Raw genomic sequence first — 27067 nt, 5'->3', positions numbered from 1 at the left:
GCAACACTGATAATTACTTTACAAACCTATAGTGATTCTTTTCATTAATTTTGATATCAATTTTCATATTTGAAGAGGCAACCAGCCAAAATTTCAATCTGTTTGAACTTTGGAATGACAGCAAAATTTCTTGTTCATTTATCTATGATCGATTTCTGACCAATCTTCAAGCTTTCGTGTATTAAGAAAGAAGAGAAAACTACTAAAGAGTAAAACAATCTGTCTCCAACTTATTTATGGAAGCTGGTCTCCCTTGGGTGTATTGTCAACCTGCATTCTTGTTAATGGACATACGAATTAATTTTTTGCTTGAAGCCTATACCTGCTGATGTGGAGAGCAAGCCCAATCGAGATTTAGTCTCGAACTCTTTGGTGTGCTTGCCCTTTCCCATGTTGATCATGTCATCATTTTCCTTGGATTGTGTCTCCAAGAGTTGTTACTGCATTCTTTGGTATGTCAATCTGATCCTTTCAATAAGTTTGACAGTGTTTGACATATCTGATCTTCTTTTATTCAACTCAAAATTCACATATTGATATACTAGAGGAAAATCAGGTCGCAAATAGAGAAGATAAAACATAAATAGATGAGAGAAACATATATCAGAATCAACACCTTGTCAAATGGAGTAACAATGAAAGTCTATGTGTTTTGGTGCAAGCGCAATAAACATGATGATTCACCAACTTTAAAACACCCATTTGTTACCAAAAATGGAGTCTTGTATCAGATACAGGCAAACTAGTAGACTGAATAAAAACACAGTACGCATCTAACTTCCTCTATTTGGCTACCATATATGTCGCATCATTCTAGATTTTTTTTCATAGAACTAAAGTTTCACCGGAGTGCCTTCCCTTTTTCTGAAGCACTAGGATTTGACCATAGCATCTGCCCTTTTCCTTCTTCTTAGCCCACACTGCACAACTCTGTTCAGATAAAAGAACACTAACAAAAAGCCCAGTCTACCTTCATACAGCAATATCAGTCAGTCGTTTCATTGCTGTACTTGGTTCTTCCAAGTTGTAGTTAACCTTATCACAGAAATTCAATTGACCCTTGCTGTCAGCAACTATTGGCCCTTACAATAAGCAATAGTTGGAGCAACAAACAGCCTTCAGAATTAGCTTTTCCTCTTCACGGTTGACCCTTCTCAACCTTCCAAATACAATTTAAATTCTTGCCCTTTCAAACAGATTGGTTTAAACCTTAACATATGCTATACTTGGACTTAATCACTCTAATACCAAACATTAAAAGGAAGGATGCACGGAGATTGGGATGATTGTAAGCATTTACTTCAAAAAGAATATGCTACGTTTAGTGAAATATAAGGAAGTAACATTGATTTTTTAGCTAACATTGTGCAAGCTACTTCCTAGTTAGACATAACCATTGTGTGTTATGACATCATTATCATAAGCAATAAATTCCTACATGTATATACTATAGAGCACTTATTGAATATGCACAAGCATTCTAACCATATTTTGCTGAAAATGATAAACAATGAATAAAGTTACAAATGGCCAAAGAACCTCATTTATCATCCTTATCATGGCTTAGGAAAGTCAAGCAAAAGCTGTTTCAAAAAAAGCCTCCCTTGCTTTGAAGGGTATCTTCTAAAATTCTAAGGATTTAACAAAAATTCTTAGTACTTTGACATAAGATCTATCTTAATGACACATCTGGCACCATGCAGCTGGATAATAGGTCCTCAATCTTGTGACAAGGATAGAGGCTCTTCACATTGATCTCGTTGAGAGCTCTGTATTTGTCCACAGCCTCCATATGCTACCTTCTTTAGCATCAGCAGAGAGGGACTGTCACAAGCTGAGATGTGCCTAACGTGTCCATCTTCAATAGTTCATGGATCTAGTGTTTGATTTTTCATTCTCTAGGAATTTATGTTTTAGTAAAAGTTTGCTTAGAAATCAATTGAATGACTCATTGTGCGCTACTTAGGCACTCCAACACATAACCTTTAAAAATATTGAAATCCACCTAAAATATTTAGTTTTCATTGATTTGATAAGTAGGAGATATTTTCCACAACAAGTCAAATTGTGATATTGCTAACAGTATTTAACTATGTAGCGTTTGAGTCAAACTCATTGACCCACATTTCATGAGTAGTGATTCACACGAATCCATCTCTCGTGAGAATAAATGGAACACTCAGCACTCATTGGATCTAGGTGATGCTCACAGAGGTGGAGCACCGGGACTTCCGGGGAGGTCACTCCTCCATGGTTAGGTCACTCCTCCACAATTAAACCCATTCTACTTTCAAACCCATTTGCAAAACCATCACCTCTATGAGCATCACCTAGATCCAATGAGTGTTGAGTGTTCCATTCGTTCTCATTAGAGATGGATTCGTCTGAATCACTACTCATGAAACGTGGGTCAATGAGTTTGACCCAAAAACTACATAGTTAAATCCTGATAGCAATATCACAATTTCATTGATTTGTTTAAAGGGGTTCTACCACAACAACATCCTCATATTAGGTCCTGCCATTAGGAGCACAAAATTCTAACCAGAATTGAACTTCTTGCATTGTTTGGTACAGATGAGTAAAACCTTATGGCCAACTACCAATAATTGATATCTAATATTATCAACATGCATGATAACAATTCTAAGATTTGCTTCATCAATTTTACGGTGCTTAAAAAGATATGCTTAATCACAAATGGGTTCATTTGAGCCATTACTCATGCAATACAGGTCGATGAGTTTGACTCTAAAGCTATGTAGGCTTGGGCATGTCTGATAACTCCATCTATTATTGGTGAACTTCTAGGATGTCTTGATGCGTAACCCTTGCAAGCATCACCTCTATACAATGAGTTATAAGTGGAGCGTTCTCATGAGAGATGGGATGCAAACCACTACTTATGAAATATGGGTCAATGATTTTGACTCCAAAACTATGTAGTTGAATCCAAATATTCATATCATGTCACAAACCTATAATGACACAAACCATCCTTTGGTATATTGTTGTAGGTAAGGTTTCAAGAAATCAAACACTTCTAGCTACCATTGTCAATAATGAAATGTACATGTTGTCAACTAACCCATATTTCCGACTAGAACAATATTTTTGTTCCTCTGCTTCAATATTTTAAGGGCACAAATCATTAAAGGTTGTGGTATGTTGGAAGCTCGGAGTTCATGTTGCATGTCTTTGTGAATAAAAACGGGGTAAATGCTAGTGTTAGGAAGAGGACTTCAAACTTTCTTCCAAAAAAGGCACTATTGCCAACTTTTCCTCCATTCCCCATCCCATAATAAGTTGGATTCCTTACCGAACCCTTATGTGGGAGAGATAATGTACAAGTTCCTAGACTGTCCTTCAAGAGCCTTCTATCTACTGTCTTTGGTAATATTCAAAGTGGGTGATCTCAAAGAATAATAAGGAGGATGATAATATCGCTCTCGATTCCATAGAAAAAAAAAGAAATGTGAAACATAGTTTGAGTATCAAAATTCCACACTAATATCATTCTCTTAAAGTTGGTTTTGCTTAACTTGGATTTATTTTCCCAATATATAAAAGAACATAAAACATTTAAATTTGTCAATCCCGTCATGCTTTCCAAAATACATACAATTTGTAAAATTACTTAAATTAAAATACATTAAGTAAACAACTTTGCAACCACACAAAAGGGTTATCCAAATTATTTTAGGATAAAAAGATAAGTAATAGTTGCAACTTGTCAACCACACAATTTGCCAGTCGCATTGGAGGCATGAAGCCATTGCTTCAGTATACAAAAGTAAGTGTATCTAGTATCTACAGCCTATTGACCACATGCAATTTGCTAGCCTCATAAACGACACGCCATAATTGTAGAATCCTTAAACTTCTTATTTTTTTCCTAATTACATCCGGGCTGAAGTAATAGGATACCTATGATTACATACATCCCAAGTATAGTTGAGAAAGAGTAACTGAAGACTAAATTAACTACTCCTTGAGGGACATCTATTTAGTAAGTAATGCCTTTTGGTCCCTGCGATGCACCAGAACATTTCAAAGGTTTAGAAATTAAGTTTTTGAGCCTGTATTGGCAGTTTTATCAAAAAAAAATTCAAGGATTTTGTATTTATGGGAAAAGGGTAAATTATTCATCCCAGTTAGGAAAGGTGATCAAACAATTGGAAATATCAAAGAGATCATTAAATCCAGCTAAAATTTTATTCAACTGTTTAAAAAGGTCTCTTGTAACTTGTTGGGCCATCCTTTTGGGATGATGATTGAAACTAATGCAGAAGATGGCAATAATTTAGAAACTACCAATACCTGCAATTACAAATAACAAGGTCATTCTTAGGTTTCATGATTTACTACAGAAGGTTCACTGGAAATTATCAAGATCTCCCTAGCATTGCTTTCAAGAGAACCTAATCCCTTTGAACTGAGGAGAAGGTACACAAACCTTTCGGGCAACTTAAGTAGGCCTTTGATGACTTCGCTGATTCTAAGAAATCCAAGCTGAACCAAGTATTCATTTATACAGATACTTAGATACAGCCCTCAGGAGCACCTTGAGCCAAATGAACATTCAGAAATGATCATCCAGTATACTTTGGCATAAGGCAGATGAGTTGCACTAAAGTAAATTACATTTTAACCAAGAAAGAGGACTCTGCCATTATTTCTAATGTATAAAGTTCACGAACTTTTCAAAGGTAAAAGTTTATTGTTATAATGGATGATCAGGCGCTGAAATATTATTGTAAACATGCCCAACTGATCTTTAGCATACTAACATGAATATTGTTTTTGCAAGAATACAAATTTCATACAGTGGATCGGTGCAGAAAGAAGCACATTAAATAAGATTCAGTTTCCCAGGCCTTGGAAAATATGGGGTCCTCTATTAATTAAGATTTTTCCAATGCAACTTGGATTATTTGTTAATGAAACTCCTAGTTGAGCATTTGGCTATATACAATTTTCTAAATGAGTTCAACTTTCCTAATAGCATCACAGCTGAAGCCAAGTGGATTCCTATATCATGTGGGGGATAATGGAAAGTATTGATACACCATGGGGTAAGACAAAGGGAATGAGTTAACTGAAGAATTTCAAGATGGCAGGTGTAGTGGACACTAATCAAAGCAAATGACAAGAAGAAAGATTTTGGATGCAGTTCAACATTCACCAACATTTTTCAAAGACTGCATAAGGTTTCTGACATGCCAATCGTATGAAAAGTGTAGTATACATGATAATTGTAATGCCCTAATTGATCTCTTGGTCCTTATGAGAAATGGGAGATCAAGAAGGACAATGTGGTGGTTACAACTTAATTCGCCAAGTGGGTCAAAGTCGAACCAGATTTTGATGGGAGATCTCTTGAAGCTGATATATGAACATATTTTCAGCATGTTAGCATGTCCCCTGGAGACTGTAACAAATGGTAAACCTAAGCATCCACTTCATTGATAGAGTGTTAGAAGACTTGAAAACATGTTCACTAACAACCATAAGAAGACAGCTACATGTACAGTACACAAATCATGTGTTCTGTCAAATTGTAGCCAAGGATGCATAGAACAAAGAAAATTCACAATACTGTGGGCACATCGAGCCACAAAAAAGACAGAAATGATTTATTCTCACTTCCAGCTAACATATGTATTGATCATGCTCTCCCTCACAAATATAAATTGGCAACCTCGTTAATAATCATAAAGAAAGGAATGTACAAAGGTGATTCCATTAAAAACATGATGGCCCATCTTCACTTGCTTAAGTAAATTAACTAGATAACGGTCAACAAAATTAACATGAAGAACATTAAGTAATAAAATTTCTAATAATCCAAGTAATAAGACTCAAAGTCAATGATTGGTCACTATTTATAAATGTCCTTGTAATATGAGAGCAAAATAAACTTCCTCACGTGTGGATGGGACTCTACCTACCAACATGAAGAGATAAATGAGAATACAATATGGAAGTGGGTCAATCATAACAAGATGTAGATATTCCACGAGGCCATTCAGGACAGCCTATAATAGTCTTCCCCAAGGACAAAGTTGAATTGTAAACAGCCAAAGAATGTGTACAATTTGGTAGTGTATATGTGGAATATCCTATAAGTTATCAGCCCCTTCCATGAGTCTGCAGTAAAATATTGCAAAAGTAAAACTAGCTAATAAAAATTTCATGTTAACCATCAAAATCCTTCAGAGTACTATGAAATTGAAGTGTAACTGAGAAGAATACTTAAAATCATGTAAATCATCATGGTGTGTCTAGGATATTTCATAAAAGGTTACTATCCATATGAAGATGTGAAGGTCGTGTAAATAGGCCTCCATCCCCTACCGTTGAGTCATCCATCCTTTAAAGCATCATGTCACAGAACTGCTCACTTGAGGAATCAAAACCACGGAAATTTAATAAAATATGCATGTCATAAGTCGCAAACACAAACTAAGAAGCAATTGACTAATGAAGAAGAACCTGCAAAACCAATTGAGAATGCAGACAAACTTTTTGCCACTAATAAAGAAGCCTTATTGAACCATATGATCATCCTAATCATGACGATTCTCATTAAAGACAACAAAGTTTTCATTAATTCCTAAGAAATTATCTTATTCCAAGTTATTGAATGTTTTTATGGCTTGAAGTTCATAAGCATCCTCAAAACAATTATTCAAATACAAGGGCTATCAATATTGATCTAGAATGGATCTACCCCAATTTGATGCACCATTAGTCTGAAAAGATATCAAGATCAAGCAGTCTTATCTCCTTCATGTGATTATAGCTCAGTTACCAGGATCAAGTTTCGGTAAGTCAAAAAAAGGGAATTTTAAAATTTCAATTTAAAAAAATGGAATTGAAAATTCCACGGGACAAATCAGACAAAACCAGTTAGTCCAAAAAATCTGGAAACAGCTGGACTCGGTAACCATAGAGCCTTCAAGGACTTTTAAAACAAACATGATTTTCATCACTGATTAAAGGTTTTCACAATGATTCAAAGTCAAAGCTCTTGAAGAACAAGAGAAATATAGTAAACCTAGCTCCTTTTTTATATTACAAGCTTATCTTGTATTAAGATAAGATAAATTTATTAATGTCCAACAAAAGGCCAACAAGAGGGTCCAAGGGACGCCAGTGGCTAACTAGCCGATGGATTTATGTTTATTGTAATTTTTTTATTAAATTAAAAATAACAAACCCTTTGCAAATAATTTTAAAACTAATTATTAAATTGTTAAAAATTATTTATTCACAGGCATTTAGTTGGATGCATAGACGCTGCCCCAAGGAACTGCTTGAAACAAAGCAGCATACAGCAGGAATACCAAGCAGTGTCTGAGGAAAAGACAGAACGGAACAAACGAACAAGAGGAAGAAGAAACCACCAAACCAAACAGCTCAGCTAGTTGAGCCGAGCAGCTGGAAAAAAACTAGAACCGACGGATAAGCCCTAGGACAAGAAATCCCATGCTGTTTCTGAGGACCCTTAGAAGTGCTAGAGGAAGGCCACTAAAGAGTTAAGGATCTGTTTAGTCTCAAATCCCTGGGAGACCCAGAAGGAGGATCCAGTGCTATTAAAAATTACATATTAATCCAATGTTAAAACACATAAGGGAACATCTACCAAACAGTCACCCACTTTGAGGAATATTTGGAAAGTCAGTTTTACTGGTCCATTAAGGAGAAACCCAGGGTTGTCATAGCTAAATGCCTCATTATTCATCAAAGTTCAGAAGACATGCTCATATGGCTTCTGCAAATCATATTCTCATAAAAACAAACAAAGGCAGAGACCTCAACCTTGATATAGGCTCTCAAGCTAGCTATCTTACTAATGCTGCCAACGATGATGCTATGTTGAAAGGTAAAACACTTATTGAAAGGTTAGAGCATATCCTCAAGCAGGTGAGAAATATTTAGGGGAATTTCAACATCATCTGCATCAAGCATTGCTTCAGAGAAGCATAAAACTAAGGACATGTTAGCAAATGCAGTCAGCATGGTGACTTCTTGTCCTTATCCAGCTCTTAAACTACAAAGCAACAACCACAACTGATGCAACTCACATCTGCACAAAAAACATGAACAATGTTGTAAAATACAAGTTTTCATTCCTTTGCAAAACTGACTTTCATTCCTTCAAAAGACAATCGCATATCAGATTTCTATCTTGTTCCTATCAATATACCAATTCTGTTAAAAGTTTAATCTCAAAAAATAAAAACCAACATGAACTATGTTACATACAAGTTTTCGGTCCTTCGAAAAACTTTCTTCCATTCCTTTGAAAGACAATCTATCCATCAAACTTCTATGTCGCTCCTAGCTTTATATAAGAATCTAATCTCACCAAATTCAGTTTTAGTTACAAAAAGCATCCCTGTTAGTTATAATGACAAGATGGAAGATAAGTATAAATCACTTGACTTTTTTAGCTAAATTAGAGACTTTCACTTTAGTCCTTCAAAGTGAAACGAAAAATACAATAAATTGAATCGCTCAAACTCATCCCACACATTCATGCTGAACTTTGTGTGAAAGTTCCTATCCAAGCTATGCAAAATCAACAATTTAGAAGTGATCGTGTATTACAAGTCTAGCTGCCTTCTCAAGCTGTATGTCGAAAGTTACACTTTTCGCAAATGAGGATACCCAGTGAACCCCCTTATTTAATTGTTAAAAACCAAAATATTATAGTATATAAAACCCACATTAGATACTTCATGACTCTTAGATGTGTACCTATTGGATGTTATAAATATCCATCTACCACTAGTGTAGATGATATACTTCATTTGCTTCTTCATTATTTATATATTTTATATTAATCCTCTATGGAATTCATGTACAGAATCTTTGGTCTAGTGCATCAAAACTCGAAAGGTGTAGGGTGTAACGCAGTCTCTTGATCTCAACCAAGGTTGCTTACCTCAAGCAAACAAGACATTAGAATAATAATATTACACTTTCTAATAAACTACTAGTGTTAAAAAAAATGTGAACAGTTAGAAATTATGCTTATTGCTGGCATACTATAACATAACCTCAATAGAAGCGCAAATCTTAGGTCCAATACATTGTAATTTCAAAGCTGAAGAGTTCAAGAATGTAATGGTGTCCCTTGATCTAAATCAAGGTTGCTTACCTCAAGCAAACAAAGAAATGAGGATAAGAACATCACAATTTCTGATTAACTACTATGTTAAAAAAACTGTAAACAGTTACAAATTATCATTCTTATTTAAGATAGCAGATTCCCACAATCCATGAAATTGTTACTGATATACTTCTGGAAAGATTTTGTGTAAATTTTTAGCATCACCATTTCTGATCATACTCCATGATACATCATCATGAATGAGAGAGTTGACGAATGCAAAGCTAAAAATATACACATAATGTTGCCCAGAAGTATATCAGTAACATTTGCATTCTTGTTGCCATCTTATATACAACCTCAATCACACAGCATAATCTCATGTCCTTGGGATCGATTAAATATGAAATTTATATAAACAATCAGTAACAAATTAAAAATGAAAAACAACTTGTATTACCTGTTGTTTGAAATGGAATTTATATGATAATCATGGGCATGAGCATATACTCTCCGACACCTGGCAACCAGACTCGTTTCAGTGCTTGTCACCTGATGACAGGACAAAAAGCAATCAGGTTGTCATACTCATAAAAAGATAGTGGATTCAGTCCATATTTTCAACAACACAAAAACCTAGCTGTAATTATTAGCCATTAGTTAAGAGGCTCAAATTATACATACCATAGGCAAACGAAGTGAAGGAATGCCTCCTGGAGGAAATGCAAAGTCATTGCACGAATAACTACTGGTCTGATCTGACAGACCCCCATTTGAGGAACATGGTGAATATGACTTGGGGCTAATAACAGAGCTCTCTGCACTTGTACTTCCATTTTCTCGATGTCCTAATGATTCTACATTTATATCCAGTAATTTTTTAACCTTCTTTTCTTGAACCTGGTTTATAAGCCATGCAACAATTGTAAGCCAACAGAATTGTGTACGGTAACAATAAGTGTTCAACCCTTAATAACTACAGAACATGGCCCTACCATAACTGCTGCATAATGTGCATTTTATATATTTTATTTGGTATTCACAAAAGAAGCACTTGTAGAAATAAGAGGGAGAGTAGAGTTTGCAGCCTAGGCTAGATCACCTTGTGAATATAGAAAAGTACACACAACAAAGGCAATCAAAAAAAAAAAAAAAACTCTTCCAGCAACACTTCACAAGAAGAAAGAAAGGACATCAAAACAGAAGCATCCATCCAATGCTTAACCTAAACAAGAGAAACATGGGTAACCACAAAAAAGCTTATATATGTAAAATTACTGTCAGATCAAAAAGCAAAAATTACAGTTAAAAGAAAATTTTCGTCCAGCCTATTTATCTTCATATTTAGGTCATTGATTTTCAATACCATCAAACCTTGCTATACAAAGGATGCATTATTTTTCTATCACAAAATAAAGGGTGAAAATGACAAAATGTATTACAGTAAACAAATTGCATACAATTACAGACAATGCTTCTTTTATATGATTACATAGAATGGACAAAGACAGATGCAACCAAAATAGTACTCTTCATGTGCAACAGCAAGCAAGAAAGAAGGCACCCACAAACGGGTACATTCTTTTTTATCACAAAATAAAGGGTGAAAAAAATGGCAATATGTGTTAAACATTAAACAAAGTGCATTCGATTACAGTACTTGATTCTCATTAATTATTATATAGAATGGACATGACAGATGCTATTAAAATAGTACTCTTTCAAGTGCAGCAGCAAGCAAGAAAGGAGGCAACCACAAATTTATTGACGAAACCTTGTTCTCTGACAAAAAAAGTGCTGAAGAGCACAAAGCAATTCAGAGAGCTCCCTTGAATCAATGCCTTATCCTAGACATACAGACAAATATAGGCAGCCATATCAAAATGTCATCAAGCTTTTCTTATTTGCCAAGCATAATTGTGCATTGAAAGTTTCTTTTTTTATAGCACAATGTGGCACTAAAACTTTCTTATTGTCAGATAAATAAACAATAATTTTTAAAAAAAACATTTGAAAAAACATTTCTAGTCTAGAAAGTCTTCTATTCAGACACTAATGATCATATCCAGGGTGTTGATCTTAAATGATGGTCAAGAAAAACATAGATGTTTTGCTCATCCACCACATAAATAATACAGCAGAACTGAAGATTATTTCCATCCACTACAGAAAAAGTCCACCAAAACTGAAGAGAGTAGTTTCTAAACAGATTGCTAGTCATGTTATAGATTTTGATCCTACATATCAAAGAAGCTTTGCAGAATATCAACCCTGCACAAGTCTCAAGTCAACAGATTCCACTTAATGAATTAGTAAAATATCCTTGTTGGAAAGGGTGCAAAGCAACAATAAGAAACTGCTTACCAATCAATATCTGCAAACTAAGAAGCTGGATTATACTATTAAATATGTAGATTAGACTGATAGTATCTGCATATTTGTAATTGAGCGAAACAGTGGCATCCACAGAAAGAAATCAACTTGTGACAATTAGTAAAGCCATAAATAGCTAGGTAGATATAGAAAAAGGGGTAAGGAAATCACTACATGATTTTGTAAAAAATTACAAAACAAAACATAAAGAGAAGCAGATCTCATCAAACAGCAAATGCGAAGCTCGTGAACACTAACACAAGGCAAATTAACATATAAGTTCTAAAATCGAAGCAATTTATAGCAAGTTTTAAACAGATAATCTTGCCTAGTATAGAGAAAAGATATATTCGATGTCTGTTGTTATTGAGTGGTAAAAGTTCTTTACTTAGGTGAGCTCTATAAGCCTATAGTTTAGACTTCAAGGCCTGCATTTGAAAGAAAAATCCTGGCCAAAAACAATTTCTCTTCCTAACGGAATCCCCACTAGACAAAATAAGCTACTGCTACATTGATCAGAACTAGCCAAAGGTAAACATAAAAATGTATATATGCGAATATTAACAAAATACTCAGCTAAAACCAAGGATTAGAAAAGTAACAGACATCAGGTGCAAAAGACCAAATCAGTAAGGCATGCCACTCATACACAATCTAAGCACATTTGAAAACCTTTTACCTGGAAATAAAAAGGTATTCAGATAAGTAAAGAAAACCATATCATTACCTTCCAGAACTTGACAGTTTTGTCATTAGTTGAAAGAAGGAATAGAGCACCATTAGCTGGCGGGCACCACCTTATCTTATTTATCTTCTCCTCTATTTCCAAACTCTTTAAATAGTCAAACTAAACCCACAAGAGAAAAAAATCAGAGAATATCCTTAATGTCATCCGCAATTGTGAACAAAATTCTAAATTAATACAAGTTCATGTTCAGGGTAGCAGAAGCTTAGTGAACAAAAATTGGGATTAATATAAATTCACCAGAAACTTAAACAATGTGGAAAAATACCTCAGGCTCATGGCTTTGAAATTCTGTCTTGTAACGAAATTCAGGATGCCTTGTAACAGGGTAATCCATTCTCTCCAGATCTTTTCGAGAATGCATCTAAAAAAATTCCGACCGAAGGAATGTTAAACATTCCAAAGTAGGGCTATTATAGCTTATGAGAATAAATACATCAGATCTGGGAACAAACTCTCAAATTTATTTTGCAATAAGTCAAAAGAATACATAAGCACATGTTCTAACCATCGAGCCAAAAACTTACATCTTTTCCATCTGTCCTCTCAAAAAGTACAACACGGCCACCACGATCTCCAGTAGCAAGATGTTCACCTGTCTTATCAAACTCAATTGCTGAGATGATATCAACTGCACAATACAAATATAGTAATCAGTCAGTCATATGACATCTACACAAAAAACAACTGAAAACAAGTAAAAGTAGACGGGCAAAACAACCATTGAGATACATAAAAGAAAACTTAAAGCAAGACAACAATAAAGAGCACCAAAGATGCCTTCAGCGAAATGTCAACTAAAGAACAAGAAGGTTATTAATCAACAATTAGCTATGCACGTGGTATCTGCAAAGAAAACACGTTCATGTACAGCAAATTTCAATATACTAGTGTAGGTTTCAACTGCAGATGTGAAACTTCACATGTTTCAAGAAAGTTTATGTTCAAGCACAGAAAACAGGACTGCATATTCACACATAAAAATATGTATTTATAAGTTGCACTTTATTGTACATTTATTTAAATCAACTTTCAGAAAACGAGCTGGCTTTGTGACTATAATTGGAAACTGATATGAAATAATGAGCAGTGGTGAACATTTGTCCAATGTGACCATATTTAATGAAGTACATTACAGATTTAACCCGTGTGACTATTTTTTTTAAAATACACAGTCCATGGGACTGTTTAATTTAAACCCCACACATGATTCTTTCATGAATACATCATCATAGAGGTTATTAATTGGAGTTCAAGATCCATGGGATGCTACCAACAATATCAGATAAATTCTTTGCAAAATTGGAGGATCAGAAGTATTTAGCAGGTTACGAATGCATATCATGTACACCTGTAAACCATACAATTCAATTACACCATCAAAATTCTCTCCCTCCTTATCACAGCTTCCAAACATATGCAGCCTGCCAGTCTTCAACCCCATTCTATCTTCACTTCCTCTCACTGTTTATGTATCAACAGAGAATGGGACCAATGCTTCAAGATAGAGTGCACCAGATTACCAACATCTAAGACTCCGCATGCAAATCTCTTCACAATACTCTCAAGGCACGTGTATTTACTATACAGGATACTTTTGCAATCATTCAACTGAGAAAATTTCCAAGCACTTCTTAGTTCTTCTAGATGATGCCTATAGTTGTATTCTATAGAAAAATTGAACTCTTACCAAGAAAACCAAACTCTAACAAACAAAACAGACTAGATCTTGGGACATGCAGTAATAGTCATTGAGATAGAATTACCACTTGGAAAATATTGGTTACCATAACAAATTATACAATACAAGTTCGTAGCCACAAAATGATTTCTTTTTATAAAAAATACTTGTTGAACAGAAAGAAAGTCTGACAACTGTAGGGATTTGCAGCTGCTTTCTCTGTTTCTAGCAACAGCCATGTCTGCCTCGATACGCACCAAGAGGAATCCCACAAAATCAATTTTAAAAGCTGTCTAATAAGGATCTGATGAAAGAGACAAACTGCCGGAAGCTATTGCAATACTTCTAAAGCACTGACAAATTAAAATTTAAAACTGCATTCCAAAATTCCTAAGAATATAAAAAATACATACAAAAAAAAGTGAAGAAAACTCAGACCGGAGTTCAAACTGAAATAGTCATAGATAGCATTGTCTATGCAAAGAATCATATCTTATCTGTGCATTTATTGACCTCAGAGTTACCATGAGCAAAGTAGAAGAGTGGACAAGGGCTGTATGGCAACCATCAGGAGATATGTCTATTTGTATTGTCTGTTAATTGTTACTTTTTGAATTTATTCTTATAATATAGTTGATAGGTATAGAGAATTTATAAGAATTCCCTACTGACGAATTTCCTACCAAGATCCCAGCTTGGATGTGAATTTTTCAATCATGGCAAGAAGACATTTTGAAAGCTATCAGATCCCTCTGAGATAGTATAAGGGCCTTTTTTAAGCTACCTAGCAAGAATAGATTGCCTGCATATTTTAATGCCTCCGTTGAAATGGACCTTACCAACCTTCTAGAAGACACAATCGAGTTACACGAAGGTACTTTCAATTGGAAACAAAATTTAGAATATGAAGACCTGGTGCAATAGACACAGAAGTGCTACACACGTGGCCATCTAACTCAGAAATGGCCACAACTAGAGAACTGGTCACTAAAAAGTATAATATGCAAGAAGAGAATGGATCAAAAAATCAATTTGGCGGCAATAATATTGTGCAAAGACAAGGATAAAACATGCAGGATGTAACCAACAGCAGCAGAGGAATGGGAGAGCTCCACAAGGAAACCACACGCAACTGAGCACAAGAAAAGATCGAGACAGTACACTGACTGAAAGCAAGGAGGTAGGAACCAGATCATGACTCAGTTTGCAGTATTCAAAAATTCAGTATTTCTCCAAAATTATAGGGCACAAGGATGTGGAGGTAGGAACCAGATCATGACTCAGTTTGCAGTATTCAAAAATTCAGTATTTCTCCAAAATTATAGGGCACAAGGATGTGCAGACATAATTTTGTGAAGAGTATTAAATTTCTCAAAGTTTGGAAACAGCAGGGGGGAGTATGGCCTCAGATGGCAGGGGGGCAGCCTGGGGACAGCTATTTAAGTACCAAAACAAAACAAAAGTAGCTGATATTTTATAAGGTACATACAAAGTGCTGAATTTGAAACAACCTTTCTCCCTCCTTTAGCTTTCTAAGGGCTTTTAGCATTTCTTTCACCTTACAATTTGCCGCCTTCATTTTCATGCACCAGGTAGAGCAGGAAGTTTGTTCCTGAAAAGGAGGTGAATTCCCTCAATGTACCCAGGACATCCAAGGAGTTGAGGGTCTCATCTAGATTCCTGGGGATGCATCACCACGGAACACTGATAATTTCCTTTTAGAAGATGCACTGCGTAACCAATCTAACGAGAACTTGTCTGCAGTAGGGTCATTGGCAGACCAACCAAAAGTGTAAAATGAGAAAAAATTCTCCCAGATACTATCACCTCAGAGGAGGAGACTCAATGTCATCCTACCTAGACACAAGATACTAATCCTATTGCAAGAGGAAGTCAAAAGTATTATATGGAATTACCTTCATAGGAAATTTTTAAAGTATCAGATATCCCTTGGCAGACTGTAGATGCTATTGTGGAATAAGTAAGACTCAAGAATTAAAACAATTCCAAGGAGACAAAATGAAAAAGCAAAATTGATAAACACTACTGGATTCCAGCGAGGTTCATTGAATATGTTGAAGATGGGATCATAAAGAAAAGCCTGAAAAAGTGATGGAAAAACTTACAAAATCGGGATAAATAAAGATCATTTATACATTTTTTATATTTTTACCCAATCCCAAAATCAATTGGCTTAATAAGTAACCAAAACACTTCCTCTGCCATATATCCATCCCCTTTAGCTCACAAGTCAATGTTATGAGAGCATTGGAGGAACTAACCAAACCTTGGAAACTTCCCTACCTGCAATGTAGAAGCCTGCTGTAGAACTCTATCATTCTGTATTTTCAAAAATCAAATCGATAACAACAGACAGCACAGATTACTATAAACTATCCCAAAATTAATCATGAGCAAAAATATATCCTAATTTTATTAAAATGGAGGAAGTAGTCATTAATAGGAAGAGAAGGAAAGTTACACACTTTGGTGGATTTTATAAAAATTTCAGCAGCTTCGAAGCATTGTTAATTCTGTTTCAATCAGTGTAGTTAAGGTGTCCAGAATTCAAATCAGATGCCACATTTTTTTAATAATAATATACTCTATGCAAAGTAGTCTCTAAAGTCTTACGATAGTATTGGTGAAAGGTAAAAACTCTCCATGGATTACACGTTCTTTAAACAGAAAGAAAAATTGTGGAGGCTGGGCAAATAATGGATGGCAAAGTCCATACCCCAGAAACCGATTCATTACATGCATTATTCCAATGATATGGGAATGCTTATCAAGTCAGATAAAGCTAAAGCTTTCATGCCTGAGTGGGAAGAACTTGAGAAGATGTTAGTTTTTGGTTTTCATCAAGACTGGGTGGGCTTGATTTGGAGCTATTATTCTTCAGTGCCTTTTCTGTGTTCATCTTCAAGGTTTGTGGAATACTCTAGAAACCACAAACTAGGAGATTCAATCCTCCATGATTAGCTTCTTGTCTTGTCTAAAGGACATGCAACATTGTACTCTACTTTTCTGAGAAAGGGCATTAAAGTGATATTAAAGTTCCAGAAAAATAGGAAAAGCCAACCCACCTATAGTCCATAGCTGACAGATAACTACTTAGAGAACCAAAACTACCAGAGACCCGTGTTTTTAAAGAATGCTTAGATATCAACCTAAGAGTCTCAAGGAAACCATTTAATCAGGCCAAGTCCTGTGTAGTCTTCTTCAATGCAGAATAAGTATCCAAATCGAATTTTAAATATTCTTCAACTAAGAATCGCTTGTCTTCCTATTAATATATTTATCATGACTCCACCTCACAAAACTGGAATCCAAGGCAAATATAGAGAAAATTAAAGTAGCATCTCCCTTTGGATCTTGAGATAGTTATTGCTAGTTGAAAAAATTACCTTGATTAAGTCCGTCCTATAAGCTATAACCATTTATTTAGTTACCTCTAATACAACTCTGAAAGCAGTCTTGAAAGAAAATGTAATATTCTCTGCCAGTTTCCAGTCAAAAGAGAGGAGCTGGAATAAATTTTGTCAGCCAAGAGACAAGGATGGTTTGACAAGGAAAGGCCATTCTAAATAATACTGTCATAGCTGTCAAGCTTAATTGCTAATGGGGTAACAAATTAGACAGCCTATGATGCTGGCTGTTAAGTTTTAACAGCTAAAAACCCAATTAGAAGCAATGAAAAAGTGGTTCCTTGATTTCCAGGGGAGGGAACTGATTCAGTCATTTGGCAGGTATAAAACTTGGTGTTGCAGTAATCAAGAAAAGTGTTTTTGAGATAATTTCAGATAATCTACTGACTTTTGAGAAGATTATTGCAACCAAAATGAGCCCTTGAAGGTAGAATTTCCTGAATTCAATGCCTCAAAAGTTATAATATTCTCTTGGCCAAAGAAAAGTCACTGACTTTGGGTCTTTAGAAGATGAAAAATATGGGCTATGTGAATAACGGAAAATTGAAGGAGCTTTTCAAAAAAAATCTTTAAAAAATTCCCCAAAGCAGACCATTTATTAAAGTGGATGTCCTTGGGATGCAATGCAAGAGATCATAAAGATATTCAGTAAAGGTGAGATATAAATTTATGTAAAGAGAAGACTTGAAAGTTGACAGGCATATTTGAAATCACATGAAAAGGCCAAAAATAAACACTCTTGATTACTTTCCATAATAGATTTCCTACTCGACCAAAATCTAAAACAAGACTCACATCATCTCCTATGTGGTTAAGCTGAGAAGAATGCCTCTCATCTATTGTTGCTTCCTCTTTTGTACAGCTGATTTGGATTTCACTCTTTAAAAATTTTAATCATGTAAGAAAACTATTGCACAATATTTAAAAGCTAGTCCAAAGTTCCAAAGAGAACCCACAAAAAAAAAAATCCTTCCTCAAGACTTGAGGAATTTTCAGTTCCAAAATATTTGTCCGCAAACTTGACTTGAAAGGAACCACAGAATCTTCTAAAATATCTCAGGACTCTTATAGCAGGTGTGGAGACAGGTGCAACACACTGAAATTGAGACAGAAAGTTCTCCCACAAAAAAAGAATCCTTCCTCAAGACTTTAGGAATTTTCAGTTACAAAATATTTGTCGGCAAACTTGACTTGAAAGGAACCACAGAATCTTCTAAAATACCTCAGGACTCTTATAGTAGGTGTGGAGACAGGCGCTACACACTGAAATTGAGACAGAGAGAACTTTCTATTGGTTGGACATTAAAGCTCACTCCAACAAAAGACTTTTAGTAAAAGCTTAGGATTTTGGCAAAGGAAACAGACCCCACAATGAAGCAGCTAAGAATCATATGGAAAAGTCAGGTTTGCAGAAAGCCCTAATTCATCCTTGACTAAGATTAATGCTGGTGGCGTATCAAGAGGCAACTCAGACAGGGAAGGGACGGAAGCTAGAATAAGTAGAGTACATTGGATTAAAAAAATTTAAAAAACAGTTCTACTTAGGGTGCAACATCAGTTAAAAAGACTATGGCTTGGTTCCAGTTAGGGTGCAGCATCAATTAACAAAAACTAAGGTCTGGTTCCAGTTAGGGTGCAGCATCAGTTAACAAAAACTTACATCTGGTTCCAGTTAGGGTCCAGCATCAGTTAACAAAGACTGAGGTTTAATTCAAGTTAGGGTGCCAGCTTTAGATTGATTAGGATTTATTTTTTTGTGAAGTCTAGCTATACGTCTGGCACAGATTACATGAAAATATTAGCTCTCTTGGAGAGCACTCTCACTTCCCTTCATGCAGATCTTTAGTTAAAGGGTGAAAGTCATGCCCACTCTCATGTTTTCCTTGTGTGATTTCTTATTCATATAATATATGCTATAGTGAGTGTTTCACCAGTACATTGAGCGATTCAAGAGATGTGATCCATTGCACTGAACATTGTAAGGACCTCGATCTTGCCATCAAGGTGTTCTGATGGTGTATTCTAGATACTTACGTGGAGATGTCTGTATGACCATTGAGGTGTTTCCAATGAGGTTTTATTTTGGCATTGATTTCCAGCTATGCATTATCGGGGTTCATATGCTGTGCCCATGCATGTAAGATCAATAAAGTATTTCAACAATGTAACATTATTGCTTGTACATCTCATTCCTCATGCTAATCATAAGATGATTTACAGTGATGATCAAAAAAGTCATGTTTTGATGTACACTACATTGGTAAATTTATGTTGCCTCAGCTAATATTACCTGTAGTGGGCAAACCAAAACTTTGACCTGAGTGTGCAGTAATAAAAATAATTAGACCAATGGTTGGCATGAGGAGAAGTTGACATAGATTCTACCTAGCCATCCCACCTTTCATAGTCCTCATGAATTCCTGTGTTTACCCAGATCCGTATCAGTGGCAATTCCAAAATGCATATGTTGTGAAAGCCCTATGCAGTTGAGCCCCTTCCGTGCGCTTAATTTGTCTTTTAGAATGCACTTAGATTTACCCCAAAATTTGTGTTTGACATGGTTATGGAATATTTAATACTTGCATGGTACTTCGACTAGGTAAGATTATTGCTAATCATAACATAATTAAATTTAATTGATTTAAGTTCATAGCTATCAGAAAGGGGTTGACAATTAGAATTAAATTAACATATATTCTGTATAGTTCTATTAAATCAATTAATTGGTAATAAAGGGGAAAAAGGAGGAAAAGGAAATTACACAATTAAAAAGAACTGAAAAAAAAAGGAAAGAAAATAGAAGACTTTTGTTTATTCATTCATTCTCGCATTTCTTGCTCAAGAAAACCCTTACAGGGAAAAAAATATTTGCATGCAAGTTGCAGACAGAATTGGTTGATGTTAGATTTGAATTGCTCACACTTGGAGTGGAAGTACATGGTATAGATTTCAGATCTATATATGTGTTGCTGAAGAGGAGGATTTCCTTCTTGATTGAGCTTGAGTACAATATATTTTCCTTAATTCCAATTGCATTTAAGTGAAGTTTCTTCCTTTAGCCATGTCCATGTAGGTAGAATCATATGGCATCACTCTATAGGAATGACTTAAGATTGTAATTTATGGTTTTGATTTATGTTTTTTAATTATATTTTTAGATGGTCATTGTGAGGCCAAATTATCACCAAAATACTTGGAAAAATTGATTGTCAAAGTAGGCTGTGCATTTTTAGATCAAAATGGTATCATCGAAATTTATTTCTTCTATTTCAGAAGTTAGAAAATTTAAGGGATTTTGAAAGTATCATGTGATTTCATTAATGAAGACATGGGAATATTTATGGTTTTGCCCTCCTTGAAGATTTGAGACATTTTAATCCTCGTATGAATGTATTATTTTGTGATATGAATTCTATTTAATTTCAGAATTCAACATCTTTAGGCAAAGCCTCATTAAAGTTTGCATTTGTTTGGATGCAAACTTGTAAAATTGGACAATTCAATGTTTAGGATAGGTAAGGTGTGGCTTTCTTCATTCACCACAGTATAAAGAGACCACAGGAAAAAGCATGGTGATAGAATTCAATCAATTGAATAAATGACACATTGGATAAGTACTATTTAAACAAGAAAATCTATGCAAGGACTTGGAACCTATTTGAGACTTGTTCTAGCTGCAAAGGGCATGTTCCAAATCTAAAATTGATGAATGCCAAAGATAACACGACGTCAATAACGACCTTGTCTTATCCAACATTCTCGTCCTTCCATACGTTGGATTTGAATTTCGACATGGATTTTTATTATTTATGTATATGCATTGAATGATGGATGTGTCATATATTGCCTTATGCTCTATTTGATGTGGGTTATCTCATGTGATGTTGTGTACTTGGATTGGCATGAGTGCCTGCCATGTAAGCTTTCTAAGCCTTGGCCTTGACAGTGATGCATCCATGTTCTTCATTGTTGAAAAACTCGGACTCAACAATGACTTGGCTGGCCCAATATTTTCAAAAACTCAAGAGTCACCAAAAAACTTTGGGAAAAAATCACAATAACTCAGCAATTTTTAAATACTTCTTCAAAACACACATTTTACTAAAATTGTTGAGCATGTCACTAATTTCCATCATATATAAATCTAAAATAGAATTTATAAGCAAAGCGATCCCAATAACTAGCAGGGTTTTGGGGGTGGAGACCCTAATGGTTTTGAGCAGTATCGCTAATAATCTGTACAAGGTGTTAGATGTGAGCAAAATAATTAGAAAAAATGAGATGAGAGAGAGTGAAGATCATCACCAATGAAAAACATTTTTTCACTACAAGCAAGAAGAACTAAATTTGATGAATTTGGACAAGTTTTTATCGGAAAACTCAAGACTTTGCATTTTCTTGATAGTTTTTCAAGCAAAAATCACCACAAGTTTTACAAAAGCTCATTGAAAAAGGATTGGATAAGTAACTCACCTGATTAATAGGCTCGCCAGTGCTCGCAAGCTTTGCAAGTATTTGACGAGTTTTGCAACGACAATCTGCATAGTGTGCATGTTGTTTGGAGGGGCATAAACATATATTGCACTTGGCATTGGTAATATAATAGATGATTGAAGAAATTGCATAAACATACCAAAGTCGTGATATGCTCGTCCTATCCACAGACAATATTACTGCCCAAAAGCTTGGTAGTACTTTTTAGGGTAAATATCATGCAATTGCATGATTTTAGGAGCAAGAAATCGAAGCAATAAAGTGAGACGCAAAACATAAGGAGGTAAAGTTAGGTTTTTGTTTCACTATTGCCAACGATTGAAAGCTGTAGCGGGAGCCCACATGAGAGAAGGTTGTAAAACTATGAATTTAATCTCCAGTCTATAGTATTTTAATTTTTCTTGAGTCGAATGCCAGTTTTGTTATGATTTTATTTTTTCCTCGACTCAAATGCCCAAAACCACAGATACAATCTCGGATTATAAATGTATATCTTTAAGGTTAATATAATCTTTTAAGTTTTTTATAATAGTTTCAAAATTTTCTTGACTTAAGATTTGTTATAATAGTATTAAAATTTACTTTGCTTCATTTTATATTATTTTCATACTGATTATTATTAAGCTTGGGTCAATATCAATCAACCCCAATATTTTGATATCATGGTTTACTATTATTTAACATAACAAATATATAATTATAAATTTATATAATCTTGTCATTTTAATATCTTACCATTATGTGTTCATTAATTATTTATAAATTTATGAATATCTTACCATTATGTGTTCATAAATGATTTATTAATTATAACTATGAATTAATAAGTATGTATTAATATATTTTCATAAATTTATCTGTATTTAAATCAGAAGTTTGATTTATATATGATGGAAATCTCAAATTAGTATATGTTCTAAAATTTGGTGTATATGTGTGTTTTGTAAGGAGATTTTAACAAATTATATATTTTCAAATGTTTGATAAAAGTGCTGATATTTTCAACGAGTTTTTGGCAAGTCCTAGCTATTTTAGAATTTTGAGTCAGATGAGTTATTGTCGAGTCCGAGTTTTCCAACTATGGGTAATATGGTCTACAGGGGGTAACATTCCCCATTGGTTCATCCTTAGAGACATCTTGGGAAATCAAAAGTTCCTAGTTAATTTTATATTATGATCATGATTATTTAAGCACCTTAGAGGTGGCTCATTATTGATGTGACAATACTTGTTACAGAAATTGTATGTTTGAGTGAGATCTTTCAATGTGTGGGAAGTACACTCCACCTTGGAATTATGTTATGATCTCATTCAAGTGTCTATAACAACCTTTGTAAGTGAGGTCCATGATTCCTTTGTTTTCAGTGCGTAGTTGTACTTTGATGTATTTTGTGATTTGTCAAGATTTATTATGAAACCCTTTGAAGGAAATTAATTATTCTTATTAGACATTTTTCCACCTATCTTCTTAGAGTGTTTTCATGATTGTAATGCTGAAATCATAATAACTATGTTCTAAATTTGTAACTATGATTAGGGATGTCTGTGGGTGAATGAGAATCTATATATGTATTACCATAATGGTTGAATGTTAATGCGTTGTCTTTGGCCCAGTCTGACATTGGTGTTGAAAAAGTATGACTTTCTGATTTAGTCTTTCTCATAATTTGCTTTATAGTAGCTTGCCTTCATGCTTGGAAGCTAGTGTACTTTTTCTCCTTGATTCTTGGAAATCATGCCCCTCAAGTGGACCATGTGTGGTCAAGTCAGTGCCCTCTTTGACCCATTGAACATTTATCCTCAAATTATTTTATAACAGCTCATAAATGTAAGATATTATGCCTCGTCAAGAATTCAGAGTACTTTCTTGTGTGCCTTCGTGCATTTTTTATTTCAGGTTAGTTGTTGGAGTATTAGAGTTGTTTCAATTATGATACCGTCCCCCTTGGGTTATTGACAAGAGGAGGAATCTATTACCACAATATTAAAGCTGGAAGAACTCCAATGCATATTAAAGGTATCATAGTTAAAGATATCCAATACATAGTGAAGGTATTGGAGTTGTAAGAAGTACAATACCTGTTAGAGCTATTAGAGTCGTATAAAGTCTAATGCTCTGCCAAGTTTTTCTCTTGAACATAACACAGTGGAATTTGGAGGTGTTTGGTAGAGATGTTTGAAGGTTGCTCCAATAGGTTGGGAACCCTTTGTGTCTCCCATGTCTTGGTTTGTGTCAACCTTGGTGTCTTAGCCCAAGGTGGAGTTAAGTCTTCCACTTGTGCCCTTAGTGCATGACATGTGTGTCATCATAGGTTGCAGATGGTTTGTGATTGGGTTGTCTTTTCCCACTTTTGTTTTGTGAAACAAAAGTTTCTTTAATCTTGTCTGTTAGTTGGAGCAAAAGCTTGGGGCATTACAATGAGATTCACTTCTGGTAACCGAAAAGATATACCCTTTTCAGATCTATAAGAGAAAGGACAGGTACAAATTAAGAAGATGTTTCTTGTCTAACAGAGAGAAATTTATCTATTTTCTGTAGCAGATTTTATATTCAGAATTACTGAATATCAGTGATATGGTTTTGACAATCATTCATTAAGTTATATTTATTGTTTTCTATCTATGTGTAAATAAATTCTTGCACCTGATAGTTAAAGCTGTTTCAACATGTTTTAGTTTCTCTTTTATTATAGGATTAGATTCATTGCAGAATCTGAAAACCATGTTTTAGTAAAGTTATCAATTAGCATAATTGCAATTTGCAAAGGAATGTGAAGGAAATGTTATGTAACCTTGAATTATAGAGTCCTTGTGGTCCATCTAGAAAGAGATTCTGGGACTTTGGTAGAGGCCCAAAGTAAGTAGTTCAATGATAGTCCAAATAATTGCCGTGTTAGCATCCATCAACAGAAGACCGGCTTATAATTAGATATTTTTCAACGAGCAATGCTTCTCCATGCTCCTAAAGAAAAGAACAGTAACTGATATTTTATGCTGGGATGGGAGCAGACTTGTCAGAGGAAGATCAATCCTCGCAGGACAATAGGAACTCTATTGGTCAGTTAAACCATGATCACCTTATCAATTTGTGACAACTATCCTCAGGGAAATATTGGTTGAAGCCTTGGAAGATGCTGCTCATGATGATCTTAGATAATTTCGGTTTTGAATGCTGACAAACATGCATGGTTCCTCCAACAACTGTTTGGTCTTGCTTTTTGCAGTAAGATTTCCATAGATATATAGTGGAACCCAGGAGCTGTTATAGTTGGAAGCTATCTTTACCCAGATAATGTTCTGAGTATAGATACTCTGAAATTATTCTTTTTTTCCAAGAGAAAAGTATGCCAATACAATTAGTAATTTGGACGTCTCCTTTAATACCTCTTATAGTAAGTCCAGTAAAGACTAGTATAGCTAGAAGTTGTTTCTTCCAAGCAGTTTTGGGATTTTGGCCAATTTACTCCTCTACGAAAGCTTAGAAAACCTCAAGATTTGTTTTGATCAAATAGCTAATGAATTCATTTGTGTGTTTCTTGCCCAACAAACAACATTCGTAGAAAATATAAATAACTGTCGCAAAGAAACATGTAGCAAATGACAGTGATTTAGTTAAATTGCCACATTAAATCAATTTGACATGTATGGTGCCTACCAATTCTCAAGCATACTATATGACTACAGAACAATTGCTTGCTATTATCACTGAAAAAGAAAGTGGTCAACCAGAACAACTTATTTAATATGGCATTACTTACAAAATGCCGTGTTGAAAATAATTTATAGTTATATAGTTAGGCAAGTTGAAATTTACCAGAGATTAAATTTGAGAATCACATCTTTTCTTCATTAATGTTTTGAATGGTTGATCAATTTTTTTGTCACCTACGCTAGCCCAATTGGCTTCTTGTATGTGATAAGCATTTAATACAAGGAGCTCTCATCCACAGTCCTAACATATTTTTCCACCCTGGTGATGAATCATGTGGTGTGATCTGAAACGTCAACTCCAGTAACTTTCACCCAATTCTTTATAAACCCGTGCTCTAAATCTATGTGGTAGATTACAGAAAGTCATAATCAGGTTCCATATTGAGATGAACAAGGGGGTATTTTTCAAAATAATGAGCTAGGAAAAACTATACAAGCCCTGGCTACCATGGCACTGACTATAAATAATTGAGAGAATCAGCTGAAAGTAGAAAAACAGGACCTGTCTGTTCAGAACAAACAGACGGTGAGAAATCAAGATTATTCTAGTTAAGCTTTATAAAGAGGGTTAGATTTGTCTAAATCATAAGCAAAATCGTTATGAATTTTCAACATACGGTCAAATTATTTAGCAATACATGGCTTAGGTCTAAAACCTTAGTTGCAAGCTAATAGAAACTTATTCTGCTATAGTATTTCTTAATATATATCTTATTTTGCCTGTGTTTACAAAGCCCATAGTTATGCTTCTCATCTAAGTTACCGGTTCAGGTGCAGATGTGGATGCAGGTACAAGAATCTGGTATGCGGATGCATGAAAAAAAATGGGGTTTTGGGTGTGTTTTGGCACATGTAAATATATGTATAGATATATATAGATATAGATAGATAGATATGTATGTATATATACATATCTATTCACACAAACAAAAAATGCAAGAAATATACAGAACTAAATGATTTGATAGTATGATACTTCATTATTGATCAAGATATTAGATAAATATTAAATGCTAATTGATAGTTCATAACTATTTGAATAACCTTAAAGTTCAGAATTAGCGAGTGGGACAAAAATGTCCATTGAATCCTGTGCTGTACTCATTTATTGTCTTTGTATTCTATATAAAAATAGATTAAAGGGTAGATGTTGTGGTGTTTGAGAATTAGGAGTTGTACTCCACTCCTCTCAAACATTTTTTTAGCCAACTCCCTTTTGCAGATGATTGCCATCCTTGAGATATCTGTGCCTCTCAAACTATTTTCATTGTGCATATGGCACTGGGTTTTCTTGGATTATTTGGCTTTTATATTTGCAGAGATATTTTGCTATAACGCCGCAGCACAAGACTAAAATACAACCTTCCATTCATTTATGTGGGTCATTTCATGTATCTTTGCATAGATTCACAGTGAAAACTTACCATTGCCCATCTAAGCAGCTCCAGCAATGGCACCATGTTAAAGTCTGGCTCGCAAGAAAAATAATTCACACTCCAATAATATGATTTGTA

At 34.7% G+C, this 27067-nt stretch overlaps 1 protein-coding gene across 2 annotated transcripts in view; it reads right to left on the bottom strand.

Moving 5' to 3' along the window:
* Positions 1-27067, bottom strand: part of LOC149567133 (Protein phosphatase 2A, regulatory subunit PR55) — a 59942-nt gene that overhangs the window by 30539 nt on the left and 2336 nt on the right. For both annotated transcript variants that reach the window (XM_089820333.1, XM_089820334.1), the window contains exons 2-6: positions 12767-12870; positions 12508-12603; positions 12222-12341; positions 9806-10021; positions 9582-9673 (exon numbers count right to left, since the gene is read on the bottom strand). In XM_089820333.1, the coding sequence (XP_089676459.1) occupies positions 9582-9673; positions 9806-10021; positions 12222-12341; positions 12508-12603; positions 12767-12870 (628 nt within the window). The remainder of the gene's footprint in view (positions 1-9581; positions 9674-9805; positions 10022-12221; positions 12342-12507; positions 12604-12766; positions 12871-27067) is intronic.

Source organism: Cupressus sempervirens, chromosome 3 (genome assembly GCF_028749045.1).
Source record: "Cupressus sempervirens isolate cs-2001-9-10 chromosome 3, ASM2874904v1, whole genome shotgun sequence".
Lineage (NCBI taxonomy): Eukaryota > Viridiplantae > Streptophyta > Pinopsida > Cupressales > Cupressaceae > Cupressus > Cupressus sempervirens.
Note: the sequence above shows the minus strand (reverse complement) of the source record. Positions and strands in the feature narration are given on the sequence as shown.